We start from the raw sequence: 22,049 nt of genomic DNA, 5'->3' as shown, positions 1-22,049 counted from the left end.
AATATTCCGTGTATTTCAAAAATGATTAACTTAATTTTAAAAACAGTAATTTTCCCAGAATCAGCATTAAATTTTGAGTATATCCTGTGATATTCAACCAATTCCGACGAGTGTCAGTTTTTTGAGAAAAAAATTATAAGCCCGACCGAGAGAAGTCGGGCTTATGTAGTCGGGCTTAAAAATTTTTCGGTTAGTGTATGTAGAGAATTAACTAGAAACGTGACCGGTAGATGGCGATAGCAATAAAACAGAAAAAAGGTCAATATTTATTTTTTTATTTTGGGTAAAACGGATTGCCATACCCCATCGCTATTTTCAAAGTGGTAGCTTTTCTACGTTGCATTATGTTAGGTGTTGTAGCCTTATAAAACTAAAATGTTTCTCGAATGCAAAGGGAAACATAAAGTTAGCAACGCTAGGGCGCAACAAACAGCTCATATTTGGGGTTTTCGGGAAAACTTGACTACGTAACTATTCACTAGAATGCGATGTCAAGTCCCCGGCGTTCCTAAACTGAAAATTGGTGCTGCGTAATATTGCGTCTGAAGCGTACTATATTTTAAGACAAAAATCGTGTTTAGTTTCCATCTTGGGTTCTAGTGGGAAGTAGCTGGCGAAGTAATGCTCTGTCCACCATTGAAAAGCTCTGTATGTTACAACAAATGAAACGGAATTTTTGATTTTCAAAACTCGATGAACATGCATAAAACCTGAAATCCGTTTCAGATACCCTGGTCAACTATAGTAGTAAACACGGCGACACAAAATTGACAAAAGCTTAGTTTTATGCCCTTCACGAGGATTCCCTTTTGCAGAAGATCCCATCGATCCTCCGATTAGATATAATAAAGTGTACACTTGTAAGCAAACTTGGCTGATATCGCCAGGTGTTACGCATCAAGTAATCTCTACTTCGATATTTTTTTTTGACAAAACAAATTTGATTAACAATTTACTCATGATCGCAAAAGCAACGGAGTTTACACGAATAGCGTTTAAACGATACACAGATTTAGGGAATGACGAAGAGTCATGGTTGTGACCACAAATGAAAAATAAGATGGGTACGAACTGTTCACATAAATGATAGACGATTGACTGGTTATTAGCTATAAACCATTATACCGAGGAACAAGCGGATGTAACAGTCCTGTTTGGCTGCTGGTCACGCTGGCCGATTCCAAATGAAACGGGTTGGAAGAGGCCGATTCATCCAGGGAATCAAGGTCCAAGTCGGTATTTATCATTGTTCTTTCGTGAAGTAGCTGCAAACTGCTGGCGGACAGCGTAGACAAGGGTTGAAGGGATACTCCTGGATCAATTTCAGGACGTTTGGGTTCTGTAAGCGCAATTGTTGTTTTAGAAGAGAGAGAGAAAAAAGAGTTAGAATTACGAATAATAGTTAATACACTTTTCAAAATAGAAGAATAGGACGGCAAACCAAAGCATACACAACCGAAAATTAAATAAAAGTGGAGATCAAACATGACATAATGAGGAAATAACCACATAGAAGGAAATTTGCAAACGGCAACGCGGCACACTTGAGAAAAAAATTTCGTGGTTCAGGGAACTAGTCATTCATTGAATATGGTATAGTTTTTTTTTTTTCGATTCAACCTAGTAAATGTGTTACCTTTTCTTAGATTTTGGAAATGGATGCTTGAAACGACGAATAGATTCATTAAGCAATAACAAAACGAAAAGAAAAATGAATAGACTTTTTACTTAAGTCTTGACCTACCCTGAATAGAGCCAATAGCTTGTTTTCTCGGTCCGGCATTGGAGACGCTGACCGTGACATGTCCTTTCCCATTACTCAGGAGCCGAACTTCGCTGCTCCCTTGAATAGGTACGGCAGAGGCCGGAGATGTTGTCTGTTGAGAACAGTAGATGCAATTGCAGAAGGGGAAACATTTTTCTAATGTAACTTACTGGAACGGAATCGATTGGTGGTGCTATGGAATGCTCTGGTGTCACAAAACCACGTCTGTCTGTAAAATGTGAACAGTAAATAAATGCATATGTAGTTCTATACAGACAACATACCTATAAAACTGGGAGGCATCGGACCACATAAAATGAAAAAGCAGTTCGCACAAACTCCGCCTTTGCTGTAAGGGTTAACTTTTTCTTGCCCCCTTTTCCCAGTGAAAGAACCTTTAATCTGAGAAAATTAAAAAAAAATTAGTTAGTAACTAGCAAAAGGTCAAAGAAACAAACAAAATATTATTAATAAAACCATCAAAATAATAGATATAAAATAATCATACGTCTTCATTGGTAGTTTGATTGGAAGTCGTTAAGTATGTGTGGAAGCCGGCCAATCCCAATACACTCCAGACGCTAAAGAAACATACTATCGCAACAAGAACACTGGCAGGGGATTCCTTAATGGCATCTAGAAATGGTTTGTCATCTCTAGTTACTTTTTTTTTTTAGACCGAAGAAGGAAAAGAAAACAAATGTTAGCAAAGATTTTAAAAACAAATAAATGTGAACGTCAATCTTACATAATACAAGATGTGTGATAGCACATGCGAAAATGAAGACGCACATGAATGCTAGAGAGACAATAAACGAATAAAAATAGCGATAATTTCTGCGGCCGACACAGTTTCCGATCCAGGGGCAATGATGATCAAAGCCGTCTAAAAATTTTTGAATGTTTTGTTTTAGATCTGATAGTATGCTACATATCAGCATATAAGTGCACGAAAAGGCACGAGCTCAAATATATAGTAAAAGATATGCTCACCTACGCAATTGTCGCAAATGCTACAGTGCGACGCTCTTGGAGGACGAAATATTTTACAAGTAAAACAAAACTTTAATTTGACAACTTGGCCACAGACAACGACTTCTTTTGTCCGAGGAGGCGGACGATAAGTTGGACTGTTTGGACTGTTAGGGACTTCTGCATTAGATTTTCGAAAAGAGACAGGTAAAATTAATTAATGAAAGGTAGGAAGTAACACAAGTGATTCGAACATGCTTTTACAGTTACAAATATTATCGAAAATCATGAAATAATGAGTAGGAAGGTACACTAAAAGGAGATAGAATAACGTACGGAAAATGTAGGGAGAGACAAAACAACGAAGAACACTTTTACCAATCTGCTTTTCTATGTCTGCTGCTTCATCCGGCGTGGCTCGAGGAATAACCCCAGGGTCGGAGAATGATGTTCGAAACAACGTAGCTAAGACAAACGTAAACAGGAGACCACCCACAGCAGGGATGGCTGGGGTGATTTTAACAGCTAAAAATGGACAGCTTTCAAAAGTAGCAAAATCGAATGAGTTATTTCACTACGCAAACGTAACTGATGGTTGAACGTCAGGACAATAATTTCATCCTTCATTTACTAGTGCGATTTATAAAACCCCTTGTCCATCGTACAACACAATCGTCCTAGCGTTCGGCCCCCTCCCCCCCCCCCCACAAAAAACAAAAACAAAACAATAACAAAAAAAAAATCGATGAAACCAAATATCAAGCTCATGACACTTAATAAATCCCTTATGTTAACATTATACCCATAACCATAATAACTACTATGACACCAGTCCATTAAATTGTCTTCCACAAATAAAAAAAAAACTAATGTTATCCATGACTGAGGTTCCCATAAGATTTGTTGCTTTCACCATTTTACAGTCAGATCTAGTTTCATAGTTATGCTACATGTAGATTAAATGTTTAGCTAGTTTAGTACATTATTCACTATAGTGGATTGGAAGAAATGCCAGGGTAAATTTTCCATTGCTTTAGGGAGAATGAAAAAACATTTCTTAACTAGGGAAAATCCAAGCATTTTTCCTATACCCTTCCAAAAACCGTCAACTCCTGTTACTACGAATGATACTTCCACATAACATAAGACTGTAGTAGAATTCACAGCAGTTGGTTACGATATTATACTGCTTGAACAATGTCAGATCCAGCCTTGATTAGTGAAACAGCTATGCTATCTACAAACATATACAAAGGTACTAAACAATGGTAAGATGACATAACCTGGTAACAAAACGGATTAAAGAAAATTAAGGCTTTTCCCTTTTTTCTTACAGTATGTTACCCTACTGAGTTAAAATAGTAGTTAAGAAAATCAGAAACTGACTTTCTACAAAAATTGAGTCTAAAAAATTGAAACATACTCAAATACAAAGAATGTGCAGCTCGTAGCAACTATTAATCCAACTGTAACATAGAATATTCCAACTTGTTTTGCCATCATTATCCTTCCTTCACAACAAAAGCGGTTGCGTCCTGGATATATTTCCCACTTTCTTGTAGCATGAGGCATACTTGAATAGAAAAAACAATTGTGCCAGGATGTAAATCAACTAAGAATAACAGTTTTTGTTTACAAAAAATTCATTAACAGCATCTAAGTTTGGTACCACCACTACTAAACATGATGACAGCCTAAGTATCAGGAAAAAAAAACAAACAAATAATAGTTCTTAATTGGTCCACAATATACGAAACGATATTTTAAGAATACATGTATATTACTAGCACTAATCTATGTTTGGAATGACTCGCTGAAAAAAAATCATAAACTAAAAAGGCTAACTTTTACGGAAACGGATGTTTCACCTGAAAACAATAGTTGACGTATATATGCAACGAATATAGACTCAAACAATTACAATTATATAGGTGTGCACGGAAAGTAACTGATAACGAACATAGCGAATTTAATAGGTAACCTAAGTTTTCCATCCACAAATTTCCGTCCTTCTGTCACTCGGTTGGCGATAACGTACGCCAGTATCCAAAATCTTGAAAGCACACCTTTAGCATGTAGTGTTTTCCCATAGGACTATACTAGTACCCTAGTCCCTATTGACTAGAAAGTAGAAATTGTTCATATGAGCCAGAGTACCGTAGAGCAGTCATGCGTACATGATATGAGGTACCGTCCACTGGCTGAGATGGCGCTGCATAGCAACTTTACGCAGATTCACGAAGCATGAACCAGGAGGCGAGTCGAACCCAGAGGCAAGGAGATGGGACACAGCCGGCTTAAAGCCGCCATGACATACTTCGGAGCAGCATCTAGCGACTAATTCTCTCCTTTTAATAATTAGCAGACGAATTCCCTGCAAGCAGAGAATGTGTGAGGCGACCGATTCGAATTTGGGCAAGGAAAGTCGGAGAATACGCCAGATAAGAAAACGCAAAGAAAGTTACACGGACTCATAACACGGGGGGTGATAAAAATTCGAAGAATCGAAAGAGGTCGATTTTCTGGAAATTGTTTGCTTAGTATTAATTTAAAGGATACTTGTTAGCTTTTTATCGAATTTTATCCTGCGAAATACACAGTCTCAGTTTACTCGTTGTTCTTAATAGTTCTAGACGTGTTTTTCTTCGCAAGCGGGTGTAACGAAGTCACCAAAATATACCTTTATTAATATATATCCTTGTTTATTTGTTTTCTTTACAATCGAATTATGTATTATGTTTATTGCTCATTATCTTAAAGTATATTTTATAGATCTAATAATTCAAGTGTCATTGACGTTTCCTTGAATTCTATTTTTATATTATACTTTACATCCTGCTTGTTGCTGATTGGATGAGTTACATGCGTAGAACATCGCGCCATACATTTCCGTGAATATGAAATGTCGACGTGTGCGACACGCAATAACTTGTATCCGGAGTCATGTGTCGGAAATGCTATGTTTCCCTCAACCATGTAAATCTATAAAAGAATGCCCTTTTCTTCCCAAAAGTTAGCCCAGTTCCAGTTCCAGTTCTACTTCTACCCTTTTCTTCAGTGCAGTTCCATTCAACAAGTTTAATGAGTTTAATTTATATTTTAATAACTTTTGTGAGTGCCTTCTCATCGCTTCTTGTGCGACTGGCGAGCCCGTTATCTGTATTTTTCTTTACAACGATTGTCATCTTAATTCCATCTTCGCCACGGCGTGAGACGGTAAGACCGATTTCATACAACTCCATTTCTTATTTTCTGTTCCCAACTTTGCCATAAATAAAATATATTCGACATTGTGGTAACGCCTCCCGAGTTCATTATTATTAATTATTATGATTATTAATTTGTCTTAATAACGTAAAGTCATTCTTTCCACAAGAAGAATGTTTTATACGGGTGACTGAAGATGACAATTTTTTATTAGATATTTTTCATCTTAGATGTAGCACAACTCGTGCCAACGAGCATTGTTATATATATTGCAATGAGATGTAAAACCACCATAGTTAAAAACGACTCCGTGGCTCAAACTAATAAGAAATCCTCACGTTATCAAGAACAAACAGCTATTAAGGAAATAACACACGTCATTAGTGACGAAGAAAATGGGAATTACTTATCGATTCCGGAAAATTTATTTCGAGAAAAGCTGACGAGGGAACACTAGTCCACTATACAACCAACGTTGTCGAATAGAACGACATCACTTCATCCTTAGTTTTCTAAATAAGCAAAGAAACTTATCAAGTTATCCACAGCCACACTATGCCGAAAGATCTCATCATACAGTCACGGGCTTAGACAGGATGAACCGGAAGAACCGGTAGCGGGCCCTTCTGGTCTCAACCCAAATCCGGGTCCCCCACAGGACGTTCCTCAGGTCGATCCGAAACCCGACATTCATCATCCAGATCCTATCTGGGCGGTGCGTCATAAACATTCGGACGATGGTGCTCCGGCTAGAACTAAGTAGAGCAATTTAGAGCCGAAATTGGGCAGGGGCGATAAGAAGATTGCAAGAAATTTTGGATCTCGATACGCAGTATAGGCATCCACCGCCGCCGGAATGGATGACGTCGGGTTGGTGGATACAGTACGTGTGCCCTGCATGTAATCGGCCAGGAAGAAGTCAACCCAGGAGTTAAATTTCTATAATTTATATTATTAGTATCTTGCAGTGTGTTTGTTTTCCTTGTTTCCGCGCTTTATGCTTTTATATGTAACCTGGTGTTTATTATGAATTATACCAACTTTATTAATATGTGTTGGATTTCCTTTATCAACAAAAAACCTGACTATCCACATGTTGTTCCTTTATTCATTCCGATTTGCGCCATCTCATATTCCCCTTCTTTACGGTGTAACGTGGTAAGCCCGACTTGTATTGGTCACTTCTTTATTTTCCCAGTTTCCCCGCTTATTTACGCATTTTTGTATCTGTTATTCCATTATTCTTTTACCTATCCCTAGGAAATTATATTCGGCATTGTAGGTAAACGCCTCTGAGTTCTTTCTTTTATTTGTCTTAATTCCGTAAGGTCATTCACCCCACGGGGAGAGTGCCTTACAGTATTCTCGATCGTGTAAGTATCACGGCTGATATCGTCGAAGCTATGAATAAACACTCGCCACGTGAATTTTCATCAAATCAAAGACTGAGCGTGAAAAATTTTTATATTCCGCCCATGAGGTAGACATGTATACTTCTTAGCGGGAAGTCATTAAAAAGTATTTCTTCATAGGCATACTTTGTTTTCTGAGTCTTCTCTTCATACGCAACTGCTATGGTTGTGGATTTTCTGGATTTATCTGCAAGATATGCTTTCGCGCCTGTTACAGTATCACCGTAAACTCAGTTTTCCTAGACTTTTATTAAATTGAATACTCAGAGAAATTTTTTTACCTATTCTTTTTATATTCCCTTATGTGACGCAAAAGGTTGTGATCGCTCTTTTAAAAACATTTGAAATGTATTTGGTTTCTTAACTCGCCACATTTATCGAGCCCTACCGTTTAGTTAATCCGCCCAATCTTGATCTTTTGCGCATTTCTATTTTTCGATGACGAGTGGAAAGATCAATTTACCCTCATGCTAATTTTTCTTCCACTTGTTTTTATTTTTGGTGTTCATGTAGACACATGCCCTTTTACTGAAAATCATTTTTCTCATTGTAATAAGAAATAAAACTAAAGATCGGAAAACGTGATATAATGCCAACAGCGCAACGAAATGTAGCGACGACTACTTTTACTACTTTTTCTTTATTCTTTATTTAATGATTTTTAAGTCACGAAAAACAATTTTCTTTTATAATCAGTGGTGTGGCTAGAATCAGATCAGATATGATCGGCCCGCTCACCCCGATCAACCCGAAAAACGTGCGATCGGGTTTGACAAGATTATTCGCGATTTTCCAACTTGGTCTCAGTCATCCAGACCAAACGGTAAGCTCTGGTATTGAAGCCAACCGTTTGGCCTGGGTAACCGAGACCAAGTTGCATTCTTCTTGCGGAGCCGGGACGCGTTCAATCCGGAAGACGCAACGCCATCTTGTAAAAGAAAGCTCAATGGGCGTTTCCTAGATATAGGAGCCTGGCTGGTATACGGGCCATCGATTATATTACATAAGTAATCGTTTCCTTTTAATTCGATTAGATGCCGGGATTAGATATTGTTGTAATTGTTGCCTATTGTTGTAAGAATGCCACATATTAATGGTTAAACAAACCATGGTCCGTTCTACGGGCACATAAGTCTGAACGGCACTAGTGGTTGCCTCGCTGTTGTTGCACATGATGCACGCAGGCAATGAAAATATAAGTACATGTCGAAATAAAAGAAGCGTACAGTTAAATTCTATGCGAATTGCGTGTTTACGACTAATAAAACGGTATATAAATGCTCTAACTTGATTTTCAGGAATTGCCCTTCTTCTCCTATATTCCTGATCAAACTCCAAATATGAAATGTAAAGTTCCAAGAGTTCTTATTATTTAGTAAGATTAATTGGAGTATAATCTAACCAATTTACCAATAGGAAATCGTGCACTTGTACTTGCACGATCTCATGTTGGACTAAAGTAAGAGGTTTGCTTTCTAGCATACGTGAAAATAAAAAAGTTTTAGCAGTTTTAGCAGTATGAAATTGTGCGCAACAAACCTGTTTACACTAGATGAACGTCTCTGAAAGAAAAACAGTTTTCAGTATATTTTCGCATCCTGGCGTCTAGCTGTGATACTTTTATTCTAAACAACTTTCTTCTTCAACCTAACGAGTTGGATCGAGAATTAAGAAAACATACTTATAATTCTTCGTTCGCGGGTTTTAGAAACATTGCCTTCAGAAAGTATATTTTGTTTCCTTTCCATTCTTTTCTATGCCTTCAGTTTTCAAAGCTGCATTCCCACAAAAGAGTTCCACTATAGTTAAACACAATTCTATCTCGTACAAGCTGAAAACCGTGACTCTGCTCACGACACAAAAAGTCGAATGTGAGAAAACAACCGATTTTCCACGTACGTCGACTAAAATTATGGCTCAAGTTTCTTTTTTTTTTCTAGCCCCCGCGTTTCTTATTTCTGACTACAGTTATTTGAAACTTGAACGAGATTCGAACTTGAGAAGGCCATAAAGCCTTCTATCGAATTCGAATTTAATGTCAGCAATCTTATGTACTACGTCAAGGCCAACACGAACTTCCTATTAAGTTTTTCAAAAACCTATAACAATTCTTCAACACTGCAACCTCTTTAACAATTTTTATGACAATACAACTAGGTTCTATACTAATAGTTTTCCTGAGCCGGCCAAATTCGTAATTTACTACTTAACATTACGACTTCGACATTGCTTGGTAACTATGGTAAGACAAAAAAACTAAGAAATCCAGAACACATCCGCTTACTTAACTATTTGTTAGCCGCTAACAGGCTATGGGATCACTAAGGATTTTTTTATTTCTGAACTTCAGGTATCAGAATCGGTTGTTGCGAAGGAAGCAACTGCTGAAAAAATCTGTTGGGAAGCCAATTTCAAGACTTTAGCAAAGGGCTGCTTTTACTCCGTCTTAATCCATGATATTTCAAAAACGAATAGCTGAATCATCGACGAACAAGTGCACATGGATGAACAACTAACTCTTCATTGTGAAATATCCTAGCTGCTGGCTCCACATGAGTACTATGTAGTCAATTACAATTGGCTTTATTATGGCCAACATTAACATTTCACTTTAACTATTATTACTTTCATGTATTACAAGTCTTCCTACTTTTTCCTTCAATACGGAGATCGTATTGCTTCGTTAAGAAAACACACGCTTGCCAAATTTAGCTGGTGAAAGGGGTAAATCTTCGGGAACGGGTACGGGCGTATTAGGATATTCCGGCTTCTTTACTCCTTCAGGTCTTGGTCTTTCTGTGTGATGAACTTTAACTTCAGAGAAGTAGCCAAAATAAGGACGTTCCATTTTCAAGTTGTCAAGCATGCATTTGTCAAACACAGCTTGTGTTTTACGACACCTGGTAAATATAAAAATTTAGAAATAACATAATGTGCAAGTTCAATATTATATTGGCCTTACGGTGAAAAGCTAAAATCAGTGCTGGAGCGGTCCAAGCAATTGGCAAACTGTGTGAACTCCAGAGCACAGTTCTTTTTAATCTTTCTGAAGAAATCCAACGAACAGGCAGTTACAGCTTTTCCTTCATTCAAGCATTGGCGAGGGTCCTTGTATTCTTGGCGACAAAGCATAAATTCCTTTGAATAAATTACACATAATGAAAACACTGTTTTTCCTGCAATTATTCACTGCTTGGATGGATAGAATAAGTTTCAGCCTGACCATATTTTAGAAATGTGTGGTGAGCATGTACATAACAATCGAATTCACTTACATTATTTGCATTTTCACATGCTTTTCCCATATGAAATGCTGCAGCTCTTAACCCGGGTGTGCTAACTTCTACCTCCTGAACTGTTAAATCTTCTTCACTCGGAAGGGATACATCCTTAGTGAGAACCATTACTAAAGTCCGGCGGATACCACACTCTCACTGCAATTTTCTATAATATCCAACAAGAAGCGAGTACGAAACTCATCAGCTGCTGGCTATCAGCTGTTTCCACTTGAAAACGCCATCTGTGAGGATTTTGAACATATTATGTTTGTGTTCACTTTTTTACGTTTTTTCGCTTTATTGTGTAATATGTATTAGACATCCAAATAACTTTTCGAAACATTGAACTATTTACTATTAACACCAATATGACGACCGAAAGGAATGTTACGACTATTCGAACTTGGTTCGTTTAAACTCATTCCTTCAATTTGAATCTTTACGTTTTCTAAAGATGATAGCGAGTTTCTGATCCATCCGAGAGCATAATTGCAACTGTTTTCCCACTATGCCACTGAAGACGGGCCATTCGCAAAGGTATGCTACTACCAGATCGCACACACGGAGGTAACGGATCAGTGGTGTATGTTTTCACACAGCGTGTTTGAACAGCTCCCAATCCAAAGACGCCCGTTGCAGCTTGCTGAAATGAGAAAAAATTTACAATATAGAAATACCTTGTCATTTAATTATAAAAGACAACCTAGCAATAATAAATCACAGCCCATGTACTTAAAACAAAATTATAAAAGTAATGATAATAATAATAATAATAAATAAAAAATAAGTTTGACAACATAAAATGGTTTACCTGCCAAAACGACAATCGGTTCTCCGTAGAAGAGTATGACGCCAAATTTTTACCGTCAGGAGAAAACGCACAAGCCGTTATTTCAGCGTTATGAGCTTGTATGTACTAGAAGGAAATGAAGACAAATGAGTTAATAATCGGAGTCAAATATCCTTATTGGAAAAACGTGAAAGAGTCTGTGTTACTTGGCACTTCTGTCCGCGGAGCTCGTACAAGGCGAGAGATCCATTTCGAGAACCAACAGCTATTCGACGACTGGAGGAACAATGTGTGATCTGGCTAAAGCGGCACAGGGAAGGGAATACTTCGGAGAGCGAGCGACCTTTCAAATGACCATGGTCCACGCAATGTAAAACAATATCCGTAACCTATACCAAGTTTATCATAAAAAATATATATGTTATGGATATTAGTCAACTACAAATGTGCACCAACTTCTAGGATTGACAATAGAATATTCCCAAAATTCTTAATTGACTAATACCATTTAACAAATACGGGTACGCCCACCCGTCGTACTGTACACCAGACATATTTCGTATGGTATGGGCAAGCAACTGAGGGCGACTCCAATTTAAGCAATCGCACACCTTACCTCTACGAGAAGATCCGAGATATCAGCTTGCATTTTATCGATTAGTAATTCAATTACTCTTAGTATCTCTGGTTTAGCTCTTGCTAATGTAGTATTAGCAAGGTTCACATTTAACGTCTGAGCGTTCTGTTGTAAAGTGATGTATCTTGCAACCTAGAACGATGGAATTTGGTTAGATTGCATAACTTTGTATACCTGACTTCGTCCATCACATTGTCGTACCTCTCGTGCCATTGCTGTGATGAAGGCGGCAGGTCTGGCAGTAGCTATAAGTGTAAGAGCATGGCGTGACGTACGGCAAGAATCTGCTGCCGGGCTAAGCGGAAGACCGTAACTCATGCTGTACGGCAAAGTATTGAAATGTATAGGAACTTACGTTTACTATAATGTCATTCTCAAATAAAAATACCACAAGAAGGAAAATTTAAAAACATGGGGACGTCAGGGTAAGCAAGGACGCCATACAGATGTATGGTAAATCTAACCTGGGAATTAGTTTGTCGCCCTCACAGCAGAGTTCAAGCATGGACAACAGCACTTTTGAAACGTCTAGATGCGGTTCCCACACTGTGAAACCACGTCCAATCAAATCGATGGCTGCCCGACGTAACGACGTATGCATAGGTAACTTTGGTGACGCTGGCGCCAACAACAGGTACGTCAATGCTTTACCTGAGAAAGGGATATACTTATTATCACGTTACTTCACGACATAAGCATTTTGAATTAAAAAAAAAACGCGGGGACGCACTAGTCAATCTTGCTAGATTTTGATTGGGTCCTAGACCAAAGCCTTCGACAGTCTTTCTTTTGCGCAGGTCCGTCTCACTTTTTCTCTTGCTATCACCGACATCTTGTCCAAATTCCGCTCCAATAACACCAAGTAATACTATCGACGTGGCCTGACGCCGTTTGAGCTCCATAGAACGGCTTGGCCGACGAAGTGCGACATCTATAATGATATGCAATCAATCGATTGAAAACATGAAAGGAAATGATGGGGACAAGATTTATACCTTCACCGTCATCTTCGTCATCATGATCCTCTTCCGCTTCATATTCTCCGGCTAAACGGGCTGGCGATCCTCCGTCATTGCCCCACTGCTGTGAAGGAACAGAAAGATTCTGATTACCAGATCCCGTAAGATTATTCGCGTTGAATCCAACGCTGTGCGATGGGCCTGCTATAGTGAAGGGATCTGCGTATGTCGGTAGAAACGTCGCCCAATGATCGACCACGGCTTTCCTGCCATCGACGCCAATTCGTTCTAATTCGGCGAGAAGAAGGGCTTGCGCTGCTTCCCTAATCTAACGAATAAACATGGCGGTTAAAAAATGTGAAAAATGCCAAACTGGACAACAAGTAGAAGATACCTCTAAACAGCGATCTTGCCAACGACGCGCAAGCATTTCTATTTGCGCCTTTCGGAAGGTATCTAATCCAGAACGGTTGCGTAGATGTTGAAATTCGCAGACTTTATCAGGCAACAGGACACAGTGTAATGTAGCCATTAAGCTCCACCCTTGTTTTGTTTGCACATCGTGGACAGTAAACGGTTCTTCCGCCTTTCTGTCGTCACCAGATCTCTTGGCATCCCTAAAGTTGACACAAATTGTACCATTTCAGTATGGAATGTAACTAAACATAATTCGAGTAGAAGACCAATTTCAACTGCATTATATATCACGAAGACTTAGTTACTTAAAAATATTGAAAGCTTTCATACCTTGGAGGGTATTGGCGAACGAGTTTTCCCTCGCTGAAAGCTGTACTATTCATAGACATAAGGGTATTCGATAATGCAACAATAGCCAGCAGATGATTCGTAGTTAAGGTACTCGATATTGACCAATGGCTTAGGGCTGTGAAATGCTCGACAGATTCGCCCGCAGGCCATGTAGGTAGCATCAGCATCATGTGCCCTAAACAATAATTTATCCTCAAATAATTTAAACGTTCACTGTAAAAAAATACTAGAAACACAAGCACACTATTTGAACAAAATTAAATAAAAAGATGATCGTACCAGAACGCGATATAAGACCAAAACATATAGGGCTTTTGGGTTTGGCAAGACCCAATCGGCTCTGGCACGCCTGATCCAAATCTTCGTCCAACGTCCAACCGTGAAGTAATGAAAGAAGGAGCTGTGCTATTTCCATTGTCAAACTCCAATCAGCAGGCAAAGAATTGGGAACTTGACGTTGACGTGTACTTCCGCTACTTCCAACACTGGCAGCATCTCGTTCGTCTTCAGTTCCTTATATTAAAAAAAAACTATTACAGTAAAAACTTTTTCTTATCTGGCAGCATATTAATGAAATAAATTCTTCTTTCTTCTAGATTCTTCACATAAGCCAAACAAATATTATCACCACGGTACTACCGACACGTAACTAGGAAACGACCCAATGGCTTGATAACCTTTGAAGAACCGGTTATGATCAAGAGCCAAGATCTCCACTAATACTTCTACTAGCCAAAATGCTGACAGATTCATTTTAACTCGATAAATGAAACATTTCCCTATGTATCTGCTTAGTGTTTTAAAATTTCAAAAACGCTAGAACTAAAAACAAAGTGTTACCTCTCTCCGGATATTTGGCGTTCAATCCATCATTCCTGGATTGGATTTTGTGTTGCATATTTTCCGCACTTTCTCGAACTTTTGCGAGAATACCTAGAAAAGAATGAAATGACCGATAAAATTTCATGGAATTTTTTTACTGGAAAATTTTCTACTTGTTAACATTGACTAAAAAAAGAATGCCATGATGCAGAGTTTCTACAACAAGTACCGTGTTTATCTTTGTCTTTAAGACGCCTTTCCATGTCTCCAGCTTTGTCCTTTACTTTGCCAAGGAAATCTAGTTTCCGTTTTTTTGGTGAGGGTGATTAGTAGTATAGAGGTACGTTAGCGGCAAAGTTTTCGGAGTAAAAATTTAAACAATTAAATTCTAAAGAACGTGTCAGTAGTACCTGCGATTTTCTTTTGAGCATCAGGGGAAGCCGAATGAGTTAGTGCCGCAACTTTTTGATATTCATTTTGGTTGATCAGGCCTTGAGTCTCCAGGGTATTTGGTGACATCAAGCTGTATTCCTCATGTAACAGTTGGACTAAATATTTGGGCATTAGTAGCGTAGGGAAACATAAATCTAATTTTGAATGGCTTACCAACTAGCGCTTCGGCATCAAAGAAAACAGCATGAAATTCTGTCTCACTCGAATGCGAACGGAGTCCTTGTATACTCAAAGGGACACCACGATCTTTTGAAAGATCTCCAGAATCTTGATTGTTTGATGCATTTGCGTGTTGTAGTTGATTAAGCCCTCTCTTTTTGGTTAGAAAATATTTAAAAAAAACGAAATTATTAAAACAACATAATCCGGGAATGCAAATTTTCTTCATCAAGAAAATTGACTTACAAGTGCGGCGTGACGAATAGCAGAAATGTTACGATGCTTGAGTCCCCGAAAAAAGTGAATGGCAGGATTTGCAAGTCCACCTTCTTGAAAACTGGGAATTACAGAAACACTTTCATCACACGCATTTAGTATTTCTTCCGCAGACATGCCATGGACTACCCGATCGAGTTGGCCTATTGATAATAAAAATTCCAATAACTTATACTAAGAGTCTGGATCGTTTAGCCATAAGCAAAGTGGAACTGCTTTGTTACCAGTTTCCATTTGCCATACGTAGAGAGTGCCATCTGCACAGGCGACCATCATAAAGTCGTCCAGTGGACGCCATTTGATGCACGTTACCGGAAAGAGGTGACGTGATGCAAGGAGAACGCACTTGCGTTCCTTTAAACTAATGAGGGACACAGAGTGGTCCTTAGCGACGCTACATATGCACTGCAGTATGCGCGGCTAAAAAGATCAAACCATAATACATTGGTTCTTTGTTCGTTTGACACGTGAAAGACATTTAAGCTACCGAAGAATTGGCTGGAGGTACAAGCAATTGCGCTATTTCTCCAACCTGAACGCAAAATTTTTGCAGTAACGTTCCAGACGAGATGTTCCATAAGCACAACGTAAAATCAGCGCCACCGGAAACTAGCTGTGCTGGATCATAGCGATTGTGTAATTGATACGGATAGAGCAAGCAAGTCACTCTGCCTGTGTGCCCATTAAGTGTGAGCACATCTGGAATATCTGGAACGAAAAATGAACATCATCAAATGTAGACCATTGACGGATTATAAAATTTTAATTTTAACCAGTAGAAGATTTCAATTGTACCAGTAAAGGTTTGTTGAAGTAGCAGTAACTTTAGCGTTGCAATGCCATTAAGGAGAACGATTGAGCCATCTGCTCTACCGCACACGAGACGATTTTGCGTTGTGATGTATAAACTAGACGTCACAGGAATGGTACTATCCTGAAACAAATAAATAAATGTGAATATTGCGACTTATTTTTTTAAATAATTTAGCTTACCATGTGGCTTAGGATTCCTATTGGTTTCGGATGAATCGCCATCCACGAATCAGAAAGACTGCTGCATGACTCAGACGTTATATCTTGGTTTAAAAAATAAAATCACGTCAACAGAAAAACAGAAATTATGCATCATTAAAGAATACTTGGCGGATTGTCAAAGTCAAGCTGCTGAATTTGTTCCAATTGATTGTCCGTAACCTCTGGAATGGTGAAAACGGAAACGTGACCATTGGCATCACCCCGTAACAAAAGTTTGACAAGACGGCCGTCCTCTTTGACAACCAAACTACAGCGGATGGAAGGTGGGCAGGGAAGTTTCTATTTTCGCAGTTTAAATTTAGATGAATAAATTTAAAAACAAAAGAAAATAGCCATTACTTGCTCATCAGATAATTTCAGAACGCAGTAGAGGAACGGCAAATCTTCTTCTGAAGATTTATTGTGGAAGTCCTTGCTCTCCACCACGCAACTGTAAATGTAGAGACATTACTGTAGTTTTGTTAAACAGAATGAATTTTGGTGTTGCTAGTCCACATTTGGCTACATTTAAAGCTACGCTTACGAGAAAAGATCATATGAACACTAACCGCAATGCATGTCCTTTGAGTTTGCTGAGAAACCAAAAAATAAAAATAATTTATCATGGGTGCATTAGAGAATCCAAAATTAGCAATCCTAATGAGTATTCGTGAAAGCAATTAGGAACTAAGACATATCCAAGTACGGTGAACATGACAATGGTCTTACTTTTCTTAGTTTCAATAGCTTTACAAAGTAAGGGCAGACAAAGTTACTTGGTAGGTAGTCGGTACACGAAGGCTGTTCCTTTAGTGTTCCATACAATAATCCGGTCAGTAGCCAAAAAATCTCCGCCAACCCATGATTCGCCTTGTTTTGATGACATGGAGCATAGCAACGAGAAATCACCAGCATCATAAATCTTGTGTGCATACAAAAATTAGTAGTAATAATATGGTTCGCGATAGTGTTAATAGAGATGTTTGTTAAAAATAGATACCGAAGGCATAAGATTGACAAATTTCCTTGTCAGGAATAATCAATTTTTACCTGCCAATTTTTAGGACTGACAATAATAACAGTCCTTTGGTTATACAAGCAACATGTCATTGACGTTGCATTTAAACAACGAATTTGTTTGCTCTCGTGCTCCAAAACAGGTTCACCTGAGCTGTTCAAATCCTGGGTGCCAACCGTCCAGACCTTAACGACTCCGCTGGTGGTCAACCCCAATACGACATCATCTGAATGACACATGTGAAAGGCAATAAATTTTAGCGACAAAGATTCGTTTAAAAATAAACCTCCGGAATAGGTATACCCTGTCTTCGCGTCGGGCGTAAAACATGAATCGCTGCCATCCAATCTGGATGCACGCGACTTGTCAGGTTCATTATTATTTCTAACGTAAATGGGTCGATTACAAGGATCTCCGGATAGTTTCCAATACAAAACAGGGATGCATCTTCGGTTCCTCCAAAGGAATATGACTATTTTGAGCAGTATAGAAACAATGAGCAAGCATCTTTCAATAGATCATGGACAAAGTATTTTACCTGGATATGGGAGTGAATTTGATATAGCTTAACAGATTCAATACATTGGCCATCAATTAAATCCCATGTACACATTTCTCTATATAAAATTTTAAAAACCATTAAAATACTGAAAAAAAAAAAAAAATATTTGATTAGCTAAGTATCAAACCCATTTTCAGAGGAGCTAACAATACACTCCATTTCTAGTGTGTTTTTTGCTGCTACCAGACACACAATTGGAGCTGTGTGACCTACCAAAAAACACTTCGGAGTAGCCTGAAACAGTTTTTAAAAATTAGTAGCAACATATGAATTTGATGGCCACATTTTGCAACTTGCTCTTGACAGTGCATACACCAGCAATTGCAACCTATCACCTTGGAAATTCAGTCAAACTACTTTTGGCCAATAAATAAAGTAACAATCTAACATACATTCCAGGATTAACTTCCAGAGAAATAATATTCTCAGTAAAGTACCTTGTATGTTTTGGGATCCATAGCCCAAACACATAGTTGACCGTCATGACTTCCAGTCACTAATGTGCAATGGTCATGAGATATTTGAATTGCTGAGATACAATGAGATGGTGGTGTCTCTCCCCTAATAAAGAAACACAGTGTTATGACAGATTTTTCGGAACACTAATACTGTCTTATTTTTTTTTTTACCATAACATCATGGGAATAACAAGATGAGGAGACACAGGCCCAGCCATGTTGTTTTCTTTCTAAATTGAATTACATGCAACTAAAAAAATAAACAAATAAACTCTAAACTATATTTTATGGTGAAGCTAGCTAAAACTTTCAGTTCAATAGTCGGGCTAAAATCAAGTATTTATTTTTCCCCTTCGGCACTAGTTTCTTGATTTCCCAAGCACTAGGATTGTATAATAATCGATGTTTTGCTGACAGCTGATCGAGCACAACTGACAGTATAACTATGGCCTGAGGCGCTGAACCTCACCACCAGTAACAAATCGCATATTTTATTTATTTTTATTTATTTAAATGGTTTTTTTACCTTGGAGTTGATGAAAACTTAAGAAATTTTCTAACTGTGCCTATAGAAAATTATTACTTTGATAACTTTCCGATTTAACAAATGAAATTCAAGATAATACGGGAATATCATGATATAGCATTATATTTAAAAAATTTCTGTGTATTTTACTTAATTTTTGGTCTGTTTAGATACTATAAGAATTTAGATTAATTAAGATTTAAGAATGCATCCCTAGTGTAAATCAAGAAGATCCTAGGGTTGAAATTTATTTCTCAAAAAGGCAAACCTCCGAACGAGACAGGTATTACAATGAAAAAGAATGCTTCGTTTGTTCTAAACGCTACACTCAGAATGGCGGAAAGTTGTATATAATTAGTTATGGCGTAAAGATGGCTGTTTCAAGAAGTAAAAATGTTACGTCCAGATTGATAGGAGCTTCCATACTAGACAACTTCGTGGTGAGACGAATTGGCTGACTGTGAGGTCCTTCTTGACTGCGCGGTAATCATTGCATTTCAAAGCTTTGTGGAGTGACTTTCAGAAACCGATTCATCTTTTTAGAACAAAAGGTCAAAGAATGCTAGGACAACAGTTTGTTAAGAGAGAAACATAAATGCATACATTTTGCTTAAAAACTCTTCTTCGCTGCTGCATCAATATCATTGTTTGGTTCCCTAGTGACATTGTCATTTGTTACGTGCAAAATAAATTTCCTTTTTGACCAGGAAGGAAGGAAAGACGCTGTACCATCGCCTATCGGGGAAATTATTCTCATTGGGACATCGAAAAAAAAAAAAAAAAGATTCGAACAACGTTTCTTAAACGTTATGACACCGACGTTGACTGGTATTTCGAGTAACATGGGTAAACAAAAATTAATGCATATTTTTATTAACGAATGGCAAGCTTGTATTTGCACGATGTTATGTACAGGTAGAATATAGTGATGCTGAGAGCGGCAATGTTAATGTGTCACAGACAATTTCACTGGGTTGGCCGTATATTTAAACGATAGACTAGTAATATTTGGTTTTTGCTTTCAGAATTGTTTCTTCTTATAATGGAGTACTTTTTTAGCTGAAATTCTTGACTGCATTATTATGCTCATTCCTGGTATCCTCTATATTCTAGTCGTTCCTCGAATTAGAAACTATTTAATTATGGTGGCAAGTTTGTACCAACAGCGTCTAGGTTGTCAGATGTTTTAGCTAAACAGTCCAGAATTCAGATGTTGCATGTTTAATGTTAGTGCCAAGATGGCAGCACTAACTTGCAAGATTTTGCTAAAAGAGAATACTTTATGTTATATTTCTGTCCATTACTGCGTTCACACCTTACTTGCATTTGTCCATTCTTGGAGATATAACATTTTCCGTTGTCGAAAAATTCGTTCTCAATGAACATTAAAATTATCCCTACAGAGCCAGTTTTGTATTTTTCGTCTGTTTCCACACTGTCAGACATTGTATTGATCTACGCTCTCTCCGATGTTGTTGCAAATTAGTACTGCCAATGATCTTCGGTTTTCAAATAAATTTCCAGAATATTTTACATTAAAAACTAAGTATAATTCTTTGCACTTTACCACCTCCCTAATTATGTTAGTAAGAATTTAGTAAATCGTGAATTTATCATGGAGGAAGTTGCAACGTTGCCGCTTTGCCTTCTTCCCCATGCCAACCATTTTGTCCTCTCATTCACTTCTTCTGTTGGTGTGCCAGGAGTGGAGTCGGCACCATGAGGTAAAGCAGTTTACAGCTATTACATGAGTTTTTTCTCTATCCCTTGATCGTATTTTTGTACCATGCTTACTCACTGTGTTTGTGGAAAACATTTTTGTTTGTTTTTTTACTGGATTTTGAGCTTAACGGCATTGATCGACGAGCTAACGTATAGTCTTTGTACGTCAAAAAGGGGACTCGTACCATTTTTGTTTTCTTGATGGAAGTGGTAGTTAATCGTTGGTTGATGCCATGACATCCATTCTGCAAAAGCTTTCAAACTGCATTATTGAATCTTTCCTTGCATTGTCTATCATGTTGTGTTGTGATAAAAGTTCTAATCATGTTCTCTTTCATGTTGCAGCAACCTACGTCTCCAGAAGAGGCTCTCTGCCTCGGTTATGAAATGTGGCAAACGAAAAGTTTGGCTTGACCCCAACGAAGTTAATGAAATAGCAAATGCTAATTCAAGTAAGTGGAGTAACCAATTGCCTAATTTGTTTCATTATATTGTTTCATTATATGAACTGATTATCTTTAGGACAAAACATTCGTAAATTGATCAAGGATGGTTTGATCATCAAGAAACCAGTTGCTGTCCATTCGAGAGCACGTGTCCGTAAGAACACCGAAGCACGCCGCAAAGGAAGACATTGTGGCTTTGGTAAGAGGAAAGGTACTGCGAACGCGCGTATGCCCCAAAAGCTCCTCTGGATTCGTCGTATGCGAGTGTTGCGTCGTCTCCTTAAACGATACAGGGAAGCCAAGAAAATCGATCGGCATTTGTACCATAACTTGTACATGAAGTCAAAGGGTGAGTGTTTGCTTTGAACAAAAATTGGAGCTAGTTTTATGTGTTATCTTGCTATTAGGTAACGTTTTCAAGAACAAACGTGTATTGATGGAATTCATCCATAAGAAGAAGGCCGAGAAAGCTCGCAGTAAGATGTTAAGCGATCAAGCTGAAGCTCGACGAACGAAGGTGAAGGAAGCTCGTAAACGACGAGAAGACCGCGTCACTGCTAAGAAGCAAGAGCTGATCCAGGCTTTCCAGAAAGAGGAAGAGGGCAAGAAGTGAAACTGAACTGTTCAATTGTTGAATCTGCCATATGATTTTCTGTTTACATGGATGCACGTCAATATGTCGGATAACAATACAGTTGGTTTCCTTTACGTTTTGTTTTAGACTGAAACGTCTGATTTACTGTATTACTTGGAAACGTCATGTGGTGTTAAAATGCTACGGAAATTATTCCGGTTAATAATGGTG

The 22,049-nt window shown here is 38.2% G+C and overlaps 4 protein-coding genes across 6 annotated transcripts; 1 reads left to right on the top strand and 3 right to left on the bottom strand.

The window, feature by feature from the left end:
* Window positions 1-939: 939 nt before the first annotated feature.
* Window positions 940-4,927, bottom strand: LOC130693064 (palmitoyltransferase ZDHHC18-B-like). 2 transcript variants are annotated; one of them, XM_059494615.1, is made up of 10 exons: window positions 4,606-4,927; window positions 4,161-4,310; window positions 3,116-3,276; window positions 2,759-2,917; window positions 2,514-2,651; window positions 2,274-2,428; window positions 2,050-2,167; window positions 1,936-1,994; window positions 1,745-1,877; window positions 940-1,339 (listed from the first exon to the last, which is right to left on the bottom strand). In XM_059494615.1, the coding sequence occupies exons 2-10, from the start codon at window positions 4,307-4,309 to the stop codon at window positions 1,110-1,112; spliced, it is 1,302 nt and encodes a 433-aa protein (XP_059350598.1). In that variant the 5' UTR covers window position 4,310; window positions 4,606-4,927; the 3' UTR covers window positions 940-1,109. The 2 variants fall into 2 exon arrangements, with proteins under 2 accessions (XP_059350598.1, XP_057372170.1); XM_057516187.2 differs by having other exon boundaries at window positions 4,719-4,927.
* A 5,039-nt stretch (window positions 4,928-9,966) lies between these two features.
* LOC130693068 (NADH dehydrogenase [ubiquinone] 1 alpha subcomplex subunit 8-like) lies at window positions 9,967-10,849 on the bottom strand. The gene is made up of 3 exons (XM_057516192.2): window positions 10,632-10,849; window positions 10,319-10,494; window positions 9,967-10,256 (listed from the first exon to the last, which is right to left on the bottom strand). The coding sequence occupies exons 1-3, from the start codon at window positions 10,758-10,760 to the stop codon at window positions 10,040-10,042; spliced, it is 522 nt and encodes a 173-aa protein (XP_057372175.1). The 5' UTR covers window positions 10,761-10,849; the 3' UTR covers window positions 9,967-10,039.
* An 81-nt stretch (window positions 10,850-10,930) lies between these two features.
* On the bottom strand, window positions 10,931-18,909 carry LOC130693071 (WD repeat-containing protein 7-like). Of its 2 annotated transcripts, XM_057516195.2 has the most exons (29): window positions 18,722-18,909; window positions 18,530-18,653; window positions 18,220-18,326; window positions 18,069-18,147; window positions 17,834-18,002; window positions 17,563-17,756; window positions 17,289-17,434; window positions 16,873-16,963; window positions 16,638-16,812; window positions 16,492-16,574; window positions 16,294-16,432; window positions 15,986-16,206; window positions 15,723-15,918; window positions 15,469-15,641; window positions 15,217-15,376; window positions 15,021-15,158; window positions 14,840-14,908; window positions 14,629-14,721; window positions 14,068-14,301; window positions 13,768-13,963; window positions 13,415-13,637; window positions 13,057-13,348; window positions 12,792-12,992; window positions 12,526-12,712; window positions 12,263-12,380; window positions 12,041-12,193; window positions 11,631-11,813; window positions 11,446-11,550; window positions 10,931-11,277 (listed from the first exon to the last, which is right to left on the bottom strand). In XM_057516195.2, the coding sequence occupies exons 1-29, from the start codon at window positions 18,766-18,768 to the stop codon at window positions 11,083-11,085; spliced, it is 4,491 nt and encodes a 1,496-aa protein (XP_057372178.1). In that variant the 5' UTR covers window positions 18,769-18,909; the 3' UTR covers window positions 10,931-11,082. The 2 variants fall into 2 exon arrangements, with proteins under 2 accessions (XP_057372178.1, XP_059350590.1); XM_059494607.1 differs by lacking the exon at window positions 14,840-14,908 and having other exon boundaries at window positions 18,722-18,908.
* A 1,756-nt stretch (window positions 18,910-20,665) lies between these two features.
* On the top strand, window positions 20,666-21,952 carry LOC130693066 (large ribosomal subunit protein eL19-like). Its single transcript, XM_057516190.2, has 4 exons — window positions 20,666-20,800; window positions 21,144-21,250; window positions 21,321-21,593; window positions 21,652-21,952. The coding sequence occupies exons 1-4, from the start codon at window positions 20,796-20,798 to the stop codon at window positions 21,855-21,857; spliced, it is 591 nt and encodes a 196-aa protein (XP_057372173.1). The 5' UTR covers window positions 20,666-20,795; the 3' UTR covers window positions 21,858-21,952.
* Window positions 21,953-22,049: the final 97 nt, after the last annotated feature.

This window comes from Daphnia carinata, chromosome 3 (genome assembly GCF_022539665.2).
Source record: "Daphnia carinata strain CSIRO-1 chromosome 3, CSIRO_AGI_Dcar_HiC_V3, whole genome shotgun sequence".
In the NCBI taxonomy this organism is placed as follows: domain Eukaryota; kingdom Metazoa; phylum Arthropoda; class Branchiopoda; order Diplostraca; family Daphniidae; genus Daphnia; species Daphnia carinata.
Note: the sequence above shows the minus strand (reverse complement) of the source record. Positions and strands in the feature narration are given on the sequence as shown.

Coding starts and splice junctions, on each gene's coding strand:
- LOC130693068 (XM_057516192.2), bottom strand. CDS start 10,760: ATGGTTCTCACTAAGGATGTATCCCTTCCGAGTGAAGAAGATTTAACA. Junction 10,495..10,631: donor CATGTGAAAATGCAAATAAT/GTAAGTGAATTC, acceptor ATTTATTCAAAG/GAATTTATGCTTTGTCGCCA. Junction 10,257..10,318: donor ACTGATTTTAGCTTTTCACC/GTAAGGCCAATA, acceptor TATATTTACCAG/GTGTCGTAAAACACAAGCTG.
- LOC130693071 (XM_057516195.2), bottom strand. CDS start 18,768: ATGGCTGGGCCTGTGTCTCCTCATCTTGTTATTCCCATGATGTTATG. Junction 18,327..18,529: donor TGGATCCCAAAACATACAAG/GTACTTTACTGA, acceptor AAACTGTTTCAG/GCTACTCCGAAGTGTTTTTT. Junction 15,642..15,722: donor CGTATGGCAAATGGAAACTG/GTAACAAAGCAG, acceptor TATTATCAATAG/GCCAACTCGATCGGGTAGTC.
- LOC130693066 (XM_057516190.2), top strand. Junction 21,251..21,320: donor AATAGCAAATGCTAATTCAA/GTAAGTGGAGTA, acceptor GATTATCTTTAG/GACAAAACATTCGTAAATTG. Junction 21,594..21,651: donor CTTGTACATGAAGTCAAAGG/GTGAGTGTTTGC, acceptor TCTTGCTATTAG/GTAACGTTTTCAAGAACAAA.
- LOC130693064 (XM_059494615.1), bottom strand. CDS start 4,309: ATGCCTCATGCTACAAGAAAGTGGGAAATATATCCAGGACGCAACCGC. Junction 3,277..4,160: donor TGCACATTCTTTGTATTTGA/GTATGTTTCAAT, acceptor TACTTTTGAAAG/CTGTCCATTTTTAGCTGTTA. Junction 2,429..2,513: donor TATCACACATCTTGTATTAT/GTAAGATTGACG, acceptor AAAAAAAAAAAG/TAACTAGAGATGACAAACCA.